This window comes from Euleptes europaea, chromosome 3 (assembly GCF_029931775.1).
Source record: "Euleptes europaea isolate rEulEur1 chromosome 3, rEulEur1.hap1, whole genome shotgun sequence".
NCBI lineage: Eukaryota > Metazoa > Chordata > Lepidosauria > Squamata > Sphaerodactylidae > Euleptes > Euleptes europaea.
In genome coordinates, this window is record NC_079314.1 from 70482079 (window position 1) to 70503624 (window position 21546).

Here is a 21546-nt window from a genome sequence, read left to right on the forward strand (position 1 = left end):
TTCCCCAGTCATCTTCCCTTTACCCCCAAGCAAGCTGGGTACTCATTTTACCAACCTCGGAAGGATGGAAGGCTGAGTCAACCTTGAGCCGGCTACCTGAAACCAACGTCCGTTGGGATTGAACTCAGGTCATGAGCAGAGCTTGGACTGCAGTACTGCAGCTTACCACTCTGCGCCATGGGGCTCTTAGCTTTGTTTTACTTGCTGTTAGATTCAGCTGTTGTTATCGTGCTAATGTTATCCTGCTTTGGTTTTTTGATTGACTGAATAATTCTATTGTACTTGTAATCCGCCTTGAGTCTTAGTGAGAAAGGTGGACTATAAATGAAAATAAAATATTTAGGATAAAAATTCTGGTTCCTCAAGTATTGATATTTAGTGCTGATAAAATGCTGATGGCCCTGATCCAGCTATAATTGCAGGTTAATTTGTAATTACTTATGCAAGAATGTCAGTGGCTGTAACGAAGATTAATAACATCATCACTCAGATGTGTATACAATGTGTATACAATTCCTGCCTATTCTTTCCCCTCTAAAAAGTTATAAGCACCATTTACAGTGATAAGAATGCATTCAGGGTTCCTATGTTGTTTTAAATATTTTTACTTAAGAATTTTGTGCACCTTAAATAAAAAAAGTTGGACAAATAATAATAATTTGAAAGTGGATATTTATGCTGACTTGTTATTTTAAAAATTCACAAGATCTGTAAAATGGCACGTTTGTTAGGACTGTCATCTTTTGTTTCTCAGGATGTTCTTTGACACAGTCTTCTAAATGTAGAAAATTCCAATTTTTAATTAATTTATTTTGGTGTAAATGCTGATTCTCAGAAGCATACATTCTGAGGAATGACAAAGTTCAAACGACTGTTTGCTTTTAAATGAACAACAATCAATTTACAAAGTTTTCTGTTCAGTGTTTGTTTTTCAAAGATTATTTTCTTATTTTGGTTAAACATCATATGCCCATTACCTTATGTCTGCAATATAGATGTCTTGTAAGTGTTAAATCCTAAACATATTTACAGAGAAGGTATGATTAAACATGTTTAGGATTACGACCACAACTTACTGTGATCATGTGAATTCTGAAAGTGGTTTTCATTTTTTTCTGTGTAGAAAAGGGTTTGGCTGTATCACATTATCGCTATGCCTGCAAGGTCACGTGCTTTGTGAACCTTTGTGAACCGCCCTGAGCCTGACTGCAGTCAGGAAAGGGCGGGGTATAAATCTAATAAAATAAAAAATAAAACAAAAAGACTTGCTGGATCTGAAGAAGCAATCAGCTGAGCCACTCTAATGCATTAGAATCGGATCTTGTCTTTGGAAAAGTTAGTGCAGAAGTTGTGCTTAGTCTGTCCGCCAAAGTGATGATTTAGGTTTTGAGCTTTTAAAAAGTTCCTTCTTCCATTATCCTCTCCTTTTGCAGGATCATGTAGGGATAAAAAGACCTGTAAGGTGGTCTTCTCCCAACAGGATTTGAAGAAGCGGCTGACACCCCTGCAGTACCATGTTACCCAGGAAAAAGGGACTGAAAGGTAAGGCAAGATGAGAGAAATATGGTCAGTATCCAGTAGATAAGTCTTCCCAGTGCTGCTGTTTCATCTCCTCTCCAGACACAGTTTTGAGGAGCTCGGTACTTGTTGACTAAGTCACACAAATTAACACCACTGAACAGACAGGAATTTGCTGCACGGAAGGTCATGGACTTTATAAATCGACTCTTCTGTTCTGAAACCTCCCAGCTTATGTTTAGGGTCTGTTTTCAGTTTGCCACAAAGTGTGTGGAAGTAATGGCAGTTAGAAAATTCTGGGTTTTTTGTTTGTTTATTTGTTTATTTTTTTTTTTTTGGGAAGACACCACATTAATCAGAACCATAAGGGAAATAAGCTGAAATTTTAAACATCGTCATTGCAAGTATAGATGTTTTGTTTGCATGAAGAAGGTAGCTGAGTTTAGCTCCTTACAATTCAGTTTCTTTTCTTTTTAAAGTACATGTGGAGAAAGTATTTATTAGCTCATTTGTGCCTGGAATGTCAAATATTTTCAATAACTGCCCTCACATGGCTTTAGCCCTTGGATGTGAGCTCTAAATCCTGGAGGAGGGTGAAAAGAAGACAGGACAGCTCACCAAGGCTGCTCTAGTGAACATAACTTTTCTCAGCTGTTCTTAGCTGCATCTTTGTCTAACGCCGTTTGGAGTTTTACTCAGGCCATGGAGGTTGGCATCAGACTGTTGCTTCCACTTCTGAGCCAACAGTATTAATGATGTAACTGCTTGGTTCCCTTCCAGACTCCAGAAGGCATCTTACCACATGTGGGGCCCAAGTTAATCAGCAACACTCTTCCTAAGACTTGACTTTTAACTGGACTTTGTCAATGGGGATCACTTGCACTAAGCTTATACCCTGACAAGGAACTGGTGGTGAACTACTCCTCACAACTCAAGAGGCCTTCCAGCCAAACAGTTATTTAACTGTTGTGTACAAGATTAGCAAAAAAGATTTAATGCACACAAACAACCATAGATTAGGTCATTTTAAAAAACCCTGTTTATAAAAAAAATTGGATCCCATAAAAAGGGTGAAAGGATAATAAAAACAAGCTGCAGAACACACGGACTTTTTGTTGGAGTAGCACAGCTGATTTGTATTAGATATATGACCTCCTAGCCTTTAAGATTGTTAACTGAGAAAAATATTCCCTTAAAGCAGTAATATTCCTCTTCAAATACAAATGCAGAGCTCACACAGCTTGAAATCAGAGGCCACTTATTTCAATTTCAGTTGGATTCTTTCAGTATTCAAATATATTTTGGTGCCCTGTCCAGGACCAACAAGCAAATACGAACACCATGATCTTGCACTTGTATTTTACCTGGGGTTATATGTAAGAAATCAGGAGGACTAACAAATAGGGTCTGAAAATGTAAAGTAAGAAAGATGTTTAGGTTGGAAAGCATTCTAAAGTAAAGCCTTAACAGCAGCTGCTAATTGAAGGGTTGAATTGGGGAACAAAATCTAAAATGTCCATAAGAGATTTTGTATTTTGACACTTTGTATTTTCCCAGACTGTTTATGTGGATTGTTTTGGTTTTATTTTATAAAGAGCAATGATGCCTACATTGCGAAATGTAGAAAATGCTAAGCCCTAGTCAAACCAATTCAGAGTTAGAAGAATCATGACTCAGTAGTGCTCATTGCTTTATTATTTTTCTCCAGTGCCTTTGAGGGAGAATACACATATCACAAAGCTCATGGAGTATACAAATGTGTGGTTTGCGGAACCCCTTTGTTCAAGTGAGTAGATCAAATAAGTTGCAAAGTAATGGCTTCTCTTGGGTTTTGAGCATTGCTTAAGGGCTAGACAGGCATGTGAAGATTTTAAAAGTTTTTTTTAATTACTTGTATCTATAAACAAAAAATACAGTCCAGTAAAATAGAATCTATAGAATACCATAAACAGAGGGTTTAATTTGAAAGTAAAATGTGTTACAAGAGGTAAGTTTAGGACTCCTTACTGATAGTCCATAAGCCCCAGATTTGGATATGAATTAACTGACATGTATCTATGAACTTGCAAAATCTATTCCATCTAGGCACTCATGTCACAGAGAGAAGAAGGAGGAAGAGAGAAATTAGTGTCCTGCCTGCTCTCACCCGCTATCTCTTCTCTGTGTGTAAAATGCTGTCAAGTCACACCCAACTTATGGCGACCCCTTTTTGGGGTTTTCATGGCAAGAGACTAACAGAGGTGGTTTGCCAGAGACTTCCTCTGCACAGCAACCCTGGTATTCCTTGGTGGTCTCCATTCAAATACTAACCAGGGCTGACCCTGCTTAGCTTCTGAGATCTGATGAGATCAGGCTAGCCTGGGCCATCCAGGTCAGGGCACTATTTTAACCCTCCAGAAAGGACAACCTTCCCCCCTCCTCAGATTTACTGGTCATGTCTAATTTGGCTCCTACTCAGGAAGAGATATCTTAACGCTTACATTAATTCTAAAATCTCTCTTACACACATACACATTTTGAGACCTTTTCAAATTAGGTCGCTCTTTCAGGGCTGCCACACAAAAATTGTAGTTGGAGGTTCTGTTTTGTTTGGTTCTTCCTTCATCATTTACTGTTCCTTCTTTCTGTGTATTCCACTATCTCTGCTGGGTAGAGGACGTATACATAAAGCTGCTTCATATCATCCCATTATTCCACCTGGCTCTGACTATCTGCTTTGAGTGGCAGTGGCAGTCCAGGCTACCAGGCCGAGAAGGTCTTTCCCTGCACATAGTACCAGAGATCTTTTTAACTAGATATGTCAAGTATTGAACTGGGTTCATGCAAAGTATACTTACTACTATTGAGGGCCTAACCATGCAATATACTTTTCCAGGTTGGGTCAACAGTAGGGTTGCCAGGTCCATCTTCGTTATCCGCGGGAGACTTTTGGGGTGGAGCTTGAGGAGGGCAGGGTTTGGGAGGGGAAGGACTTAAATGCCATAGAGTCCAATTGCCAAAGCGGCCATTTTCTCCAGGTGAACTGATCTCTATCGGCTGGAGATCAGTTGTAATATCAGGAGATCTTCTGCTATTACCTAGAGGTTATACTAACAAGAACTCACAAGAACTTATATACTATAAATCAAGTTTAAGCAAAGTAATAGTACTAGGCTGTAGGTATAATAATTCAAGTTCAAACAAATAAGTGTGTGTCAAAAACACGTTTAACTAAACATAACAACAACAAACAATAAGTGTGAAACAACAACTATGTACAGGGTATACACTAAAACAATACAAGCAAGACAAAGTGTGAAATATAACGAAATTATAAGGTGAGTATGAATACTTTTCTTTCTTTGTACTTAATTATTTCTTCTTCGTTACAGGTATTTCCAATTCATCACAGCTTATTCAATATCAGTCCTAAGACTTTTTGACATGGAACAAGAAGGGAACGTTGTCCGGATTAACTATCACGCTTTCACTACTATAGCGTAGCTTCATCAGCTAAAGTTCCAGTTCAGTGTTTCTTTCAAACTATAAATATACAAATAAATAAATTTAATAAGCCATTTAGTTTTGTCGGTGTCATTATTATTATATTTATACAATGAAAATATCTGTTGAAAAGTAGTGAGCATACCTTCAAATTAATGAATTTTTTCATAGATTTATCCTTTCACTTGTAAATAAAAATCTTGGCCGTAGCGAAATATGTTGTTCTAAAAAATACTGTCAGTGAGGTCCAAAAGGAAATGTGTAGGGGGTTGTGATGTAAAGCGTTGGTCTAGGCTGTCTGCAATAATGTTTCTAGCAGAATCCAAAGGGACATTTGTGTATAAGGCTATCACGTCTAATGTTGCCAGTACTGCGTTTGTTGGCAAAATTTGTCCCTCTATATATTGTATTAAATCTCTAGAATCTAATAGATATGATGGGGTATTTCTAGAAAAGGGTTTTAGATAAAAATCTATCATCTGAGAGATAGATTCTAATAGGCTATTATGGGATGATACTATAGGACGACCTGGTGGATTATTGGCATTTTTATGAATTTTTGGCAAAGTTTAAAAGACAGGTATTTTAGAATATGGTACTGTTAAAAAATCAGCTGTGTGTTGATCTATATAGCCAAGTGATAGGCCTTCTGAGATGACTGTCCTAATGATTTTTGTTATTTTGCTAGTGGGGTTACCTGGTAGCTTTTTGTAGAAAGACTCATTGCTGAGTTGTCTTAAATTCTCTGCGTGGTAGGATGCAAAATCAACACACACAGGCGCCTTCGAGGTAGCAGCAAAACAATTAACCACTGACTTAACACAGAGAGGTTATCCCACGTACGTTGTAAGAGAGGCTAAGCTAAAAGCAGACCGAACTGCTAAAAGCAGTTAGAACGAAGCACTATGTTGCAGAATAAAAATAAACGCAATTCTAACAATACTAGTTTGTTTTGTTCCTTGTCTTACTGCCAACATTCAGGAACGATACAAAAGATTATTAACAAACACTGGCACATTCTTTCCAGCATTCCAGGCTGTGCTGACAAACCTACCTTTGGCTTACGCAGGAGTAGCTCCATAAGACATTCATTGGTGCACTCTGATATTTTACCCCTCTGTTACCACAGTTGGACATTTTCCCTGTGGTTCCTGCACAGTATGCGCACTAAGCTTGCCATTCAAGGAATTTAGTTCCACTACCTCGACTTTTAGTTTCAAATTAACACATTTTTCTAACTGTTCAACTAGTAGGGTGGTTTATGCAATTCCTTGCAAATGTGCTAAACTTTACATTGGGAGTACGATTCAACCGGTGAAGCTCCGTATTGGGGAGCACAGATCCCGGATCAGGGCCCGGGTACTTGACGTGCCCCTGGTCACCCATTTTATTGAAAATAAACATAACAAGAATGATCTTCGTTTTTTCGTAGTCTGGGTGTATAAAGGAAACCAGTTTGAAATTAACAATGTTCAAAAAATTCTATTAAGACAGGAAATGAGATTCATACACCTGTTTAAACCATATGCCCCTTTTGGCTTGAATAATGAGTTAGACTTGTCTTACCTTCTTTGATTTCTTTTGTTCAGATCCTCTGGTTGTTTTCCTTGCATATTGGATAAGCTTAACATCATTCTGAGAATATACCTTTAGAGCCATTTTGAGCCTAGCACGCAGATCACCATTAGGTAGATTGACCAGTTACATAGCACACACCTGCGTCTCATTAAGCACACATCATGAGATGCAGAGGAGTAATGAACAGCAGCAGAGGCGCTTTGAGATCTCCAAATAACCTTGGATAAATCTATGGAAAAATTCATTAATTTGAAGGTATGCTCACTACTTTTCAACAGATATTTTCATTGTATAAATATAATAATAATGGCACCAACAACAAAACTAAATGGCTTATTAAATTTATTTATTTGTATATTTATAGTTTGAACGAAACACTGAATTGGAACTTTGGCTGATGAAGCTATGCTATAGTAGCGAAAGCGTGATAGTTAATCCGGACAATGTTCCCTTCTTGTTCCATGTTCCATTTCAAAAAGTCTTAGGACTGATATTGAATAAGCTGTGATGAATTGGAAATACCTGTAACGAAGAAGAAATAATTAAGTACAAAGAAAGAAAAGTATTCATACTCACCTTATAATTTCGTTATATTTCACACTTGTCTTGCTTGTATTGTTTTAGTGTATACCTGTACATAGTTGTTGTTTCACACTTATTGTTGGTTGTTGTTATGTTTAGTTAAACATGTTTTTGACACACACTTATTTGTTTGAACTTGAATTATTATACCTAGAGCCTAGTACTATTACTTTAATTACCTAGAGGTTGGCAACTCTAGTCAGCAGAGATGGTCTAGTTCCATGGTTCCCTGGTACATGGGGTGCGTGATTTGGATTGGGGTTATTGGACTGGAAGGCTTAAGTTTCCCTCCTGCACCATTTTCCTGACTTGAAACAGCCACAGGGAACTGCTACTTGCTCTGCTCAGGAAACTTATACAGATGGGCCAAATAGTGGCTGCCCAGGGCTATTTCTGGTCAGAAAATGAATTGGGGGAAGCCCCCTCTCCCTGGCTTCTCCAGTTCTGATCTGAATTGCACCCTCACATGCCTGGGAAACACAGAACATATCCAGGAAAAATGTACCATGTAGTTAGATTCTGACTCTGAGCTATTGCTCCCCCCCCTTTAACCATCAATCAAAAGCTTTACATTCTTTGCTTCCTGTATGCCCAGCTGAACTCCCATTTACAATCCTGTAGGATGAGAAATGGCTAAGTGGGCTGAAAGTTAATTGAGATGTTTTGTTTGTGGTGATGGGCCTGTTTTAAGAACTCAAATACTAGCCACATAAATTCAGTTCATGGCTGTAGCATGGGGGTGGGGAGAGAAAGGGTTTAATCCTTCCATCCTTTCCTGCTTTCATCAGTTATATTACAACCCCCTTCCCCCCACCCACCTTTTTTCCTCCCTCTAGGGCAAATAGACTGGGGGAAGGAGGAATTTGTTTGCTGAAACCATGCAGTGTGGGAATGGTTAAACTTCTTTTCTCTCCTAAAATGCAGCCCTGGTATAAAGTGGGGCCCTACACAGCTGCTCTTTGACTTTAAAAAAGTGCTCTGAAGATCCAGCCATGGATCTCCCTGCATCTCTTTCTATTTAGTCCCCCAGATATCTGGAATACATATGATCTTCCATCATGAAGATCTATACTGCATGTTCCTCTGTGGATATGGCATTTAGGTGTTTACTGGAATTGTAGACATTTAACACCTGTATTAAATTGAATTTCACACCTTGTAAACAGGGGCTCATATAGCAGTTGGTGAAACAGTATCTCTTTAAATTTCAAGAACATTCTCTTTTGCCTCAAATGCTGGGTAGCTGTAGCAACAGCTTGTGACCCTAAATAAATTTGTCAAAACTGTGTGTGGTGATGCATTTACCGGTATTTATTTATTTAAACTCTAGACTGGATCCTGTCCCTCCGCTCTGCTAGTGGTGGTGCTTTCCTCTGGTGCAAGGCACTTCCCCTTGTGTAAAAAGTTCGTCTGCTAACCTTGTACTAGAGGACCATGCCAATGTTAGCAGAACGGATCTGTGACTCAAGGTGTGTATAATTCTTTCAGCATTTTTGAAGGCAGGGTTTTTGCTGGCTCTTTGTGAATGTTTAAGGATACAGCATTAGAGTATATGAGTTAAACAGTAAGACAGAATTCTTACAGAGAGAATTGTGTCGTATAAAAGAGTGTTACATGTATGTTCAATGTTGTTAAACTTGGATCTGTTAATAGATTTGTGAAAAAATAGGGAAATGATATGGATGAAGTGAAACCACAGTTGAATGGGTCTGAATTTGGGAAAATGTCTGGTTAAGATTGATACTGAAGGACCTGAGGGAAAGTTTTATACAAATATAGTTCTAGTGGTACCTCCCTGCTCATCAAGGATTTATTCCAATTTATCAGGCATATGTTAGAGCTGCCTACTGATTAGGAAATTTTGGTCTATGATTATTGAGGCGATTCATAATATGACAGTATGTTTATCATCTAATTCTAAAGAAATAGTAATACGTTAAGTCAAAGGGAGAGCCACAGAGTTATATTTTGAAATTATTTTTATTTTACTAACAACAATGAAACTTTGCATAGTGACAAGACAGTAAAAATGAAATCCACCAAAAAATGAAAGAGTGCTATCTGAGATTATGAAAATACTCTTAATGATAAAATTAACATATTATACAAAGTCTAATGGCTCAGCTACCTCTGATAGATTTGTGGAGAAATGGTGCATGTTTGTTACATATTGGTTGTACCTTTTGTGTATTTGGGTCAAATATAATGGACTGAGATAATGGTATGGGTATGTGGAATAGAATGACTGGCTGTTCTGGTATATCTACTGTATGAATCACAAATCATTAGACAGAAGTATTGGTATTTTCTTTTTGATAGTTCTAAATGTATATATTATGGTATTGTTTTTTGTAAGTAGATTTATATAAAAATTAAATGTAAATTATTTTTAAAAGAATGAGAGAATATAGAGACTTACCTTGTCCCCCTGCTGTCCCTTCACTGGGCATTCCTGTCATACCATGGTAGCTATCATCACAAGGAGGCGCTGCAGCCCCTTGCTGAGATCCTAGATTGCAAAGAGTTTCTGTCTGTGGTGAAACAATTATTTTTAGACTTTCCACAGCCTGGCCAATGCCTTGTATAAGTTGCTGTGAGTGCTCCTGTGGGGTTGGGGAAGTGATTCATACATTTTAGAAATAAATAAAATTTGAGAGCTTTGTATAGGTAGCTGGATCCCTTATAAAGGGATTCAGGTAAGCGGCTTTTAGTTCCCCCCCAATTTCTTGGAGGAGGCTCTGCGGAGGCTTCAGTTTGTCTTTTCAGATACTTTTTTTGGTGTACCCCCTCTGATGGATTCCTAAAGGTGCTTGGCTCTTCATTCTCTCTTGTGATAAGGGTCCACATTGCTGTTTTGGTTTACATTGCCTACAATGCATTGCCCCAGTTTACTTTACGCATCCCATTCTCATATTTTTAACTCTATTTACCCAGCATCACTAGGGTTTACATCATTTATATGCCACCTTCCTCGACTGACTTCTGTGTTGGTGTTGTTTTAACTTTAAATCTAAGGTAATTTAACTCTGTCCAGAGGGACTTGATTTTTCTCTCCACTGAACAGCAGATTATTATGTCATATCATAAACAGCATTTTGAGATACCCAAGCCAAATGTAAATCTCAAATTAGCTGGTTTGGGTCAGTTTGGGGATATCCAAAATGATCTAAAATACTCCACTGCCATTGAAACTAATGGACCATTATTCACTATGGGCTGTAGAGAGACCATGTCTACCTTTAGAAAATAATAGCCCTATTATGTCTAACAGCGGGTAGACCTGCAGGAAAGTATGGCCTTATTAGTTCCAATGGCAGTAGACTGGGCCTCTGGTTTACCCAACTATCAGCTAGTACTTTTAAAATTTAAAGAGATGGGAGAAACTAACAGCTGTTGGATGGTGCCAGCTTCCTCTCCCCTCCCTCCCTGTTCCTGCTGCCTTGTGGGGTATAGGAAAAATATCTTCAGTTTTTGGAACCCCAAAAAGTACTTCCCCCCCAAAAAATCCCCAAACAGTCACAAGGTTCCAGAAACGTAGGTATAATGAACAGCATGGTCTCTTTGAGATCTGGATCTGTAGTTAATATGAAATTTTTTGAAGTGCAGATTTTTTTAAGTGGCAGAAAGGCAGGGTGTAAATATTGTAAATAATTCCTCATGCTCTAAATGGAAATACTATACTTGTTGCTGACATGGATTTTAGGAAGGATAACTCAAGCAATGCCAGTCGAGATGTAACTTGCACAAGTAAGATGTGTAATATATATTCAGTCCAATTGAGATTAATGCAAAGCAGTAGATCACTGTTGCTCTTAGAAGACATGATATTTCTAGAGCAGTGTTGCACAAACAAAAATGTTCAACATTTTAGACCTGAAGAACAAAACAAACAATATCAGCTCATTAATCTAACGGTAAAACTAAAAACAGAAGTTCAAGTCAACATTTGGCAAGTTTTTCCAACTCCAAGTCAGCATCATCAGTACAGCCTCTGAAATGTTAAATGCAACATAACTTGAAATTCAGGTAACAGAATTTAGGGCTCCCCCCCCCCCCAAGTCCATATGTTTCTATTAGTTTCTGCTGGGTGTTAGACGGGCATCCATTGATTTTTTCTCTCTGCATCACTGCTATGTGTAAATATATAATCGTGACCTGTGAACTAGTTAGTTTTGCCAGGAAGGGGAGAATGGAACTTCAGCACTAAGATTAACAAACTTCAAGTTTTAATAGGTCTGATTTATGCTGTTTCATTACCATGTGACATGTAAGGTCAAGGAACACATGAATTTTGCTCTGCTGATGAAAGACCAGAGGTATTTTGGGTACATAGTTAAGTCAGAACTCTATCTTTATCAGCTAGACAGATAAAAAAACCCATTGAAACCAAACATTGCTCTTCTTTTAACCTTCTCAGGGCATCCATTTGCAAAGCTACCAAGACTTAATGGGAGAACATGCCTCCCCCCCCCCCATTTTTTATGGTGGAATGTCGCACAGTCTTTAAAATATTACTAGTTGAATCCCGGTTTTTCCTTTGCCACAATACAATGGAACTGTTGCTAAGAAAAATTCCTCATGTGTGGCAATAAAAAAAAATAAGGTCATCCTTTTATTCTGCAGCTGGCCACTCCTTACTGTAGGTGTTATGTGTCTCACTCCTGAAATTCTTGATGTTTTGTTTCCTACCCACCAAGTTTGCAGAAAAATCTAAAACAAAACAAAACAAAAAAGCCAAGTGGAACATAAAAGTTAAATATAAAAGATTTCACAACATAAACTCATGAGATCTCAGCCACCATTATGGTCCAGGTGCTTTTTTTGGGGGGGGGGCACAGTCCTGTTGAGCGGGTGGTGGCTATGCAGGTTCAGGTGGTTTTGGAGGAGATAGATTATCTAGACCTATTTTAGCCCAGATTCAGGCCTGAGTTTGGGATGGAAATGGCCTTAGTCACTCTGACGGATGATCTTCACTGGGGCAGTGCATTCATGTTGATTCTCCTGGATCTCTCTGTGGCGTTCAGTACCATTGACCATGATTTCCTTCAGGACAGGCTGGTTGAGTTGGGAGTGGAGGGGGGGAACTGTGCTTCAGTGGTTCCACCCTTACTTGACTGATCAATTCCAGAAGGTGGTGCTGGGGTACTGCCATGCGGTTCCACAGGGTTGCATCTTGTCTCCCATGCTGTTTGACTTCTACATGAAACTGCTGGGAGAGATCATCAGGAGATTTGGAATAAGACACCATCAATTTCTTTTACAAAAATTATATCCCACCTTCCCCCCCCCCCACAATGGCCACCAAGGGGGCTAACAGATTAAAACACACATAACATTACATTTTAAAACCATTAAAATCAACCAAACAACACCACATCATTAAAACAATTAAAACCAAAGCTAAAAAACATACAAAGACATCAGAACAACAATTAAAATATTTAAAACAAAATATTGGGCAGGAAGGAGAGAACACCAAGGGAACATCAAATGTAACAAAAAAGTCTTCACCAGCTGGCAGAAGATGGCAACATAAAGGAATATGTGGAAGATACCCAGCTCTGTTTCTTAATAGCTGAGTCAGGTGAGTTTGTGGAAGTCCTGAACAGTTGCCTCAAGGTGTTAATGGGCTGGGTGACGAATGATAATCTGAAACTCAGTCCAGGCAAGACTGGGGTACTTTTCCTTGAAGGAACAGGGTTCGTAGCCTGGGGGTACTGCTGGATCTTGGCCTACAGTTGGAGGCCTAGAACTCCTCCATAGCATGTAGTGCCTTTTATCAGCTTCAGCTGATACACCAGCTATGGCCATTCCTTGAGAAACATGATCTGGTCATGGTGATTCATGCTGTGATTATATCCAGGTTCTGTTTTGTGCTTTACCTGAAGCTGCCTTTGAAAATGGTCCTTCAAGCTATATGTTTTTGGCTCAAGCTAATCCATCTGGATTATCTCCCTTAATTCTTTCGGATAGCTACTGCTCAGGTTGGGTGGATATGGTTGAGAATAAAATACAACTTCTCAACTTCTTCATCTTAGCAATATGCCATTTTGGGTTCTTAGGAGCTAAAGAAATACTTAAACAATGGATGCAGGATACAGCTCTTCAAGCTAATAGAGCTCAGGCATATCTCTATCTGACAGTAGGGAATCATAGCTAAAACAATGTGCCGGTGAACTATCTTTATGCTTTAGAATTTTCCATATGCAGCAGAGCTTTCACCTAGCCTATTTTAATTGCCTGCCCTCAGTGCTATTGGAAGGGAGACACTTAGATAATCCCTACCCTCAACCTTTTTGTTCCTGCCAATTGAATGCAGTCAAAACAATTATATTGTCCATTTTATAAGGACATCCGTTCCACATATCTCACCCCTACTCTATCCAAGTTCCCAGGAAGATCTGAAAAATTCTACATATATCTCCTCCTTGAAGATTGCGCCAATGAGACCTCCTCTAAACTGGCCAAATTCTGTGCTGAGGCTTTCTCCATAAGAAAGTAGATATTCCAAACTTTTAAATAACCTTTATGTATAATTAATTGCAGCACAGTAAAGACTATGAATTTTAATCTCTGTATATTAATTTTCAGTTAAGAGCCAGCGTGGTATAGTGGTTAAGAGCGGCAGACTCCAATCTGGAGAATTGGGTTCGATTCCCCACTTATCCACATGAAGCCTGCTGAGTGACCTTGGGCCAGTCACAGTTCTCTAAGAACTCTCTCAGCCCAGAGGAGGCAGGTAATGGCAAATCACCTCTGAACATCTCTTGCCTTGAAAACCCTACAGGGTCACCATAAGTCTGCTGTGACTTGACGGCACTTTCCACCATTACCTCATATTAGTTTTACATTTGTACGTAAACTATGCTGTTAAATTGTTATTGACTGATCTCTTGACCGTAATAAATTTTGATTGATTGAAAATGGTCCAGAAACTTCACCTAATTCAAAATGCAGCAGCCAGGCTATTGTTAGTGGTGGGATACAGGGGTTGTATTACCCTAGTTCTGAAAGATCTTCACTGGCTGCCTGTTTGTTTCTGGGCACTGGCTAGGGTTGCCAGGTCCCTCCTTGCAACCAGCAGGAGGTTTAGGGAGGCAGGGTTGGGAGCAGAGATCAGCGTCATCTATGTGATGACATCACGTCCGGTTTGTTGGGGTAGCCCCAACTGGGTTGCCAGAGAAAAAAAAGCAGCCCCAGATGATCACCCCAACGCGGGGAGTAACAAAAGCAAAACAGTCTGGCAAGCCGTGCCCCATCCTCCTGCCTTGCGCCAAATTGGGGGAAACAGCTGATCAGTGGTGAGGCTCTGGGAGGAGTGGGGAGGATAGCTAAAGGGGGGGGGAAAGGCGACTCGTTGCAGCAGCCACCTGGGATAGAGGTGTTTTGCGAATGCTGGAGCATCCCTCCAGCATGATGTTAAAGCTTCTGCATAAACCACTGGCGTCGGGAGCCACATGGAGGGCTGGGACGAGTTCTCCTGCCTTAGCAGCAAGCAGAGCTCCCTCGAGGTGTCTTTGCTTGCGGCAGGTAAGCACTTGCGCCTTGGGCATGGGCCTGGGTCTCCCCGGGAGGAGGACCCAGGACTGTGCTGGCTCATCAGGCTTCCTGGGCTGCTGCTGCTACGAGTCACCTTGTTTTCTCCCTTCCAGCTACCCTCCTTGCTCCTCCCAGAGCCTCACCACTGATCAGCTGTTTTTCCCAATCAGCTGTTTGGCATGAGGCAGGAGGATGGGGTGCTGCTTGGCAGCCTGTTTTGCCTTAGTTGCTCCCCTCATTGGGTTGGTCATGTGGGGCTGCTATTTTTCTCTGGTGCCCCAGTTGGGCCCATGATGTCATTGCGTGGATGATGCCAATGACTCCCCCTCCCTTCCCCAGCCTGCTGACCAACTGAGAGTCAGTGAGCAACAGGAGCAATGGGCGGTAGCTTGCCTGCCATAAGCAGGCAGTTGGGAACCCTAGCACTGGCTGCCCATTTGTTTCTGTCCATTCTTACCTTTAAATCCCTAAATGGCAAGTCCAGGGTATTTTGAGGACAGCCTCCTCCCAAATAGTTCAGCCCAGCAGTTAAGATCTTCCTCACAAACCCTTCTCTCTGTGCCCCCGTCTGCAGAGACAGAGAGCCTTAACGCACCAACAATTTGCAGCAGAGTATCATCGTGCTCGGTGTGTGTGTTTTGGATGCGTATTCTTCATTTCCGATTGCAAAGTGCCTGGGAAGACTGCTCCCAAGACGGTTTATCGTCATATCGTCACATCGTTATCACACCGTTGAGAGGAGCATGGGGTATAAAAACCAGCTCCTCCTCCTCCTCCTCCCTGGGACACGAGTCTCGTGCAGCCAAAGCCCCAGGGCGAGAGAAAGGTCTTTTTTTGGGGGGGGGGGGCTTAGCGAGTACCCGGGGTGTCCGCTCTGTTCCTGGCCGAGGCTGCCCGCTGCGCCCCTGTGCGCTCTCCCGTCCGGCTCCAGGCGCGCACGTGGCCGGGTGAGCGCCGCTCCCGCAGCTGCTGCTGCTGCGTCTGCAGGGTTCTGCCCGGCTGGCAGCCGTGGAGCCCCCACCCTGAGGCAGAGCGCCCTGGCCGGTTGGCCTGACCCAGTCCAGCCACCCAGCTGCCGAGGCGCGGGGAACGGCGTAGCGGGGAGCAGGATGAGCGGCGGGCAGCGGCTGGCCCTGCGCGGCCTGGGGCCCTGGGGCTTCCGCCTGGTGGGCGGCAAGGACTTTGAGTAGCCCCTCACTGTCTCCAGTGTAAGCAGTGGGGAGACCCCTGCCCTGCCCCGCAGCCCCGCAGGGGCATGCCGCCTCGCACCCCCCTCCGCTCTGCCGCCTTGCTGCTGGGGGACCCCCCCGGCAGAGGCTGCAAGAGACCCCCCCAGTTGCAAATGCCAGGCTTCGGCTTTGTGGGGGGGAGTGTCTCCTGTTTTGAAACGACATAAGGAAATACATCGTGGTATAGGCGTTTTGGGGAAAAACAGATGTCTGGCGCTTCCAAAGCATTTCCAAGCCAAATGGGAGGTCTGAGGTGCGATCTAACCGGGATAACACTTTTTTAAAACGTAGTATATACTGAGTGCGTTAGGCCCCAGAGTTTATTTTAGTGGTGGTACCCTTCTTATGGAATGCCCTTCTTTTGGGGCTCACCTTGAACCTACGTTGTTTTCTTTCAGATGCTGGGCCAAACCATTTCTGTTCACCAAGGCTTTTCATTAAGGGGTTGATCTTTCAACACTATTTTAGCTGGGAAACTATTACTTTACGCTATCAGTTTTTATGGTTATGTTTTTACACTGGCCTGGGTTTTTAATCCTGGATTTTAATTAATACATTTAATTGTTTTATTTTAATTATTTTTATTTTGTAAGCTGTTACAGGCAGGTTCCTGGAAAGGCAACATAATTTTTTTCTAAATAAATCAATAAGCAATACCACAACACATGCCAGCAGCAATGGAGAACAGGCTGTAGGCAGCTTCCTAACCCCTTTCGGCCCAGGAATGCCCCCTCATGTTGTGGCTTTGTTACACTAGCTATTTTGCTGGTGTAGCCTCGCTAAAGTGAATGGGGCTTATCCCTAGAGTTTTCTTTTTAAGAGCATTTATTTTTCTTTATTCTGGCCGAGAAGCCTCTATTGTGGTGGCATGGCTGCAACACTCCTGGCCGCTGCCTAACTGCCACCCCTTCTGGAATGGGCTGTAAGAGTAGCTATGATTGTAAGAGAGCTGACCCAAGATTGAAGAGGTCCTGGGTCAAATCCCCATGAAGCTCAATGGATCCTTTTGACCTAGTTGTTCTCCTTCAGCCTAACATTTCCCAGAGAGTTGTGTTGTGAGGATAAAATGGAAGGGGACAGAATCTTGTATGCTCCCCTGAATGAGGTCCCTCAAGAATAATGCTAAAAAGTAATAGTCATTAAATGTTCCCTTGACACTCATTGGTCACCTCCCAGTAATTCAAGGCAACCCAAGTAGATTAAATTTAATCCCTTGCATTGATATATATTTACCTGTCTTCTGGGCATCATAAATCATTCTATACTTTGCTTCTTGGCTACATCTATGCAAATATTAGAATGCTTTCTTTTCAGCGTGCTGTCCCAAAAAGCCTGGTACAAGGTTTCCCTCAGTCTTCATGTAAATAAAAGTTGTTAGCTGTTTATCATCCAAGTATGTTTAGTAAAGTGGTTGGTCTCTGTGAATATGATGAAAGCTGAAGAACTGGACTGCCCACATTCAAGGTCTCTGCATAAACAAGGGTTGCCCATGTACAGAAAAAAATTACTTTCCAAGCAGGGAATTGCAAGGACTTGCGCATGGTATCTCATCCCCCCCCACAATTCCCGTTGTTCCTTGCCTGAAAGTACCATAGCCTCACCCCTTTTCTTGCTTCTGTCTCTCCTTCCCACTCACCAGCCAACCTACCTTTTTTTCTCCCCACATTCTTCCACAATGGGGACTGAAACAAGCTCATCTCCTCCATTTTATTCTCATAACAATGATATGTGGTAAATTAGGCTAAGAATGTTCAATTGGCCCAAGGTCAACCAGTGGGCTTCCTTGGTCAAGTGGTGATTCAAATTTGGATCTCCCAGATCCTAATTTACAATATTTACAAATTTTATAACCCACCATTTTACTCTAACAAGGGCCACCGACATGGCTAACAGTTTAAAAATATAAGCATACATCATCCTAAAATGAAACTCTAACCACTACACAAACTGGCTTTCATGGGGTGGCTGCTGTTCAACAGTAGCAAACAGTCAAGCATGGGCGAGTCATGCCAGTTGGGTGGTAGTAAGTCAGTTCAGCTAGTTTAGCTGGGGCAGGGGTCATGCTGCCTCCTGAGGCCATTCACCCGCCCCCCCATCGAGGATTGCTCTGCCTGTGTACACTGAATAAGGTCCAAATTAGATGAAATTTTAGATCATGAGCTGGGTTGAGGTCCTCCTGACCAACTCACTTTCCCCACAGCCAGATGGTAACGGCAGGGAACTTTCCCCTTAAGCATTGCAGGACCCAGTTTGGACTGGGACCATAGTGCTGGAGGGGTAGAGAGAGGAGGGGCCAGGAAAATGGCATGGGGGAGTCAGAATCTCTTCCTTTACCCGTGAGGTGGTGCCAATGCTGTGGGTCCTGCAGCACTTGGGAAATAAGTTACCCAGCGCTGCTGTCTGGCTGTGGGGAAGACAAGTCAGGTCAGTAGAATCTTGACCCAACTTGATGACTAAAATCTCCCCTTCTCATCTAGTTTGGGCCTCAGTCTGGACAGTCTGTCTGTCTGATCCAGGGGCTGGATCTTGGTACTGTTGAAGGCTTTGATGACTTCCTAGTACCTATGTCAGCTCTCCAATGATAAATGTATGCACGGCATGTTGCATAGTGGCACAAGAAAGAACATACTTACTATTTGATCATATTTGTGTAAAGTTATCAAATAACATACAATGTGCCATTATTTAAATCAGAATTACAAACCATATTTATCTGGAAACTATAGGCACAATCCAGTCGCCCTTTGCTTCTTCCTTCCTCTCTCCCCATCTACAGCTCTGCATTTAAGACTTCTGTGCTGTCAGTCCCCTCTCCCTTCCAGATGTTTTGAGGGGAGCGCTATGCTCATGGGAGAGCTGTGTATGCCTAAGGGCACAAGTACAAATCTGACAAGATCAGGCCATATGTATGCTTAAAAGTGTATCCTCCTGGGTATGATAAATGCTCTTTTTAGTTGTCAGTCAACCTGGTTTAATCATTACAGCAATCAGTTAGTATGCATTTTCATTTAGGAAATGTCTGAGGCACAAATAGGAAACTTGATTTAAATAGCATTCATTTAGATCAATCCACCGTGCTCATCAGAGAGAGACTAGAAAATGGTCTTTCAGTGAGGCTTGTGCCAAGAGAACTTGCTGAAGGATCGTTCCTAAAACAAGCAGGGGTGGCAACAAAATGGGTAAGATGTTCAGGGCCCTTGTATTCACACTCCCTCTGCCTCTTTTGAGGCTCCATTTATACCTTACAAAATCTTCATGTTTCCTGGGCAACAACATGAGGGTTTTGAATCACACATGCAATGTGAGTTTTTTTGCTTCCCAGATGCATATACCAGCTCTTTTCTGTTTATGACCACATGCAAACAGAAGCAGTTTTAGTGTCCCTCTCCTTGTTGTTTTAGTAGCCACAAACATACCCAAGGAACCGCTGTTGGTCTGTTGTGAAACTTATGCGTAGCCATGTAAGTAACATGATTTTTACAGCGAAGCCAATAGCGGAACTATGGGGTGATTTGCTAGGATTGCCAACGTCTGGGTGGCACCTGGAGATCTCCCACTATTACAATTGATCTTCAGATCACCAAGATCAGTTCCCCTGGAGAAAATGGCTGCTTTGGAGGGTGGACTCTATGGCATGATACCCTACTGAGGTCCCTCCCCTCCCTATACCCTGCCCTCCACCCCCACCCCCCAAATCTCCAGGTATTCCCCAACTGCAACCCTGTGATTTGCAGATGGGAAAACAGCATTGGCAAGGAGGCTAAAGTGGCTCCGAGTGGCGGCAGGCAACAAAGGGTGCTGGTGGGAGGCCTCCTGGCAACCCTACCATCATCTGCTGCCCCTGGTGGCGGCGGCAGGCAGTACTTCTTTGGAGCAAGCCATTCCAAGTAGTGAAGCTGAACTGTGTCATTTGAGTGGTAGGATCATCAGGCTGGTGACTCAGGAATATTTCCTCCTCACCCCCCCCCTCATTTTAACATGTTGGGATTTCACTTTAAGAAGTGTTTTAAAACAAGGAAGCAACAAAGAGGAGAGATGTCTTTTCTCATATGAACTTTCTTCTTTCTCTTGTGCTTGTTGGGTTAGATTCTGCAATCCACTTGCCCAACGATTGAGGCTCTTCCCTTCTTTTTCCTTCCCCAGCAGGCCCTTTTGACCTAATGTTGATGCCTGGACTTATGGCACCTGGGTGGAGCCATGTGAGTTGAGGGCTCCCCTAAGCTGCTAGCATGTAACATCATGAGATGTAATATGACAGGAAAAGAGGTAGCCAGAGATGCAAGACCAGGACTATTTACAAATCCAAGCTGAGCAATAGCAGGTGTAATGTAATGAGGTACAAGCCTGCACAGGCAGGTTCAGGGATTTCCCCCTCCCCCAACAAAAGCAATCACCTTGCTTTTAGTTCCCACTAGAACAGCAACCCATTACCTAGCATTGTCAGGTTCCCCCTGGCTACTGGTGGGGGATGGGGGGTAAGGTTGCCAGATCCAGGTTGGAAAACTCCTGGAGATTTGAGGGTGGAGACTGGGGAGGACAGGGACCTCAGTGGGTTACAATGCCATAGAGTCTACCCTCCCAGCCATCCATTTTCTCCAGGGAAACTGATCTCTGCACAGAGAGCCAGCGTGGTGTGAGAGCCAGTGTGGTATAGTGGTTAAGAGCGGTGGTTTGGAGTGGTGGAGTCTGATCTGGAGAACCGGGTTTGATTCCCCACTCTTCCACATGAGGGGTGAAGGCTAATCTGGTGGACTGGGTTTGTTTCCCCACTCCTACACACGAAGCCAGCTGGTGACGTTGGGTGAGTCACGCTCTCTCAGCCCCACCTACCTCACAGGGAGTCTGTTGTGGGGAGGGGAGGGGAAGGTGGTTGTAAGCCGGTTTGAGTCCCCCTTAAGTGGTAGAGAAAGTCGGCATATAAAAACCAAGTCTTCTTCCTCTGTAGATGAGGTGTAATTCTAGGGGATCCCTTGGAGGCTGGCATCCCCACCCTTACCTCCCCCAGTTGTCCAGTACTTCTCACATAGGGTTATCAGGTCCCTCTTCGCAACTGGCGGGAGGTTTTTGGGGCGGAGCCTGAGGAGGGCAGGGTTTGAAGAGGGGAGCGTCTTCAATGCCAAAGAGTCCAATGGACAAAGCGGCCATTTTCAACAGGTGAACTGATTTCTGTCGGCTGGAGATCAGCTGTATTAGCAGGAGATCTCCAGCTAGTACCTGGAGGTTGGCAACCCTATTCTCACCCCTGCTTGCAGCACAGAGCCTTACTTACCTTCAGCTTTATCTGGAAGAGGTGGGTCCTTTTGTCTCAGGCCTGTGCACAGAGCCTCTTGCAGCACTAATTGGCAGGAATGGGAGGTGTGTGTGTGTAGGGGGGGGCTGGGCCAGGATGTGTCAGAAGGGAGAGAGAGAAGGCACGGGACAGCGTTGCAGGGAAGGGGTCTCTGAACCTGCCTGTACTCAACAAAGAATCCTCTCCCCCACGGAAAGGCCTGCCGTGCCTCTCAGCGTGTGAGCAGATCGAGGCTGCAGCCGAGGTGTCCCTTGCTTGCGTGCCAGCAGCATCTCCTTCCAAAAAGCAGAAACCCCCCTCCTCCCACCCAAAAAATCCCAACAGGCT

The 21546-nt window shown here is 42.7% G+C and overlaps 1 protein-coding gene across 2 annotated transcripts in view; it reads left to right on the forward strand.

The window, feature by feature from the left end:
• MSRB3 (methionine sulfoxide reductase B3) overlaps window positions 1-21546 on the forward strand; it is an 85102-nt gene that overhangs the window by 26389 nt on the left and 37167 nt on the right. For both annotated transcript variants that reach the window (XM_056847208.1, XM_056847209.1), the window contains exons 3-4: window positions 1434-1542; window positions 3227-3304. In XM_056847208.1, coding sequence (XP_056703186.1) covers window positions 1434-1542; window positions 3227-3304 — 187 coding nt within the window. The remainder of the gene's footprint in view (window positions 1-1433; window positions 1543-3226; window positions 3305-21546) is intronic.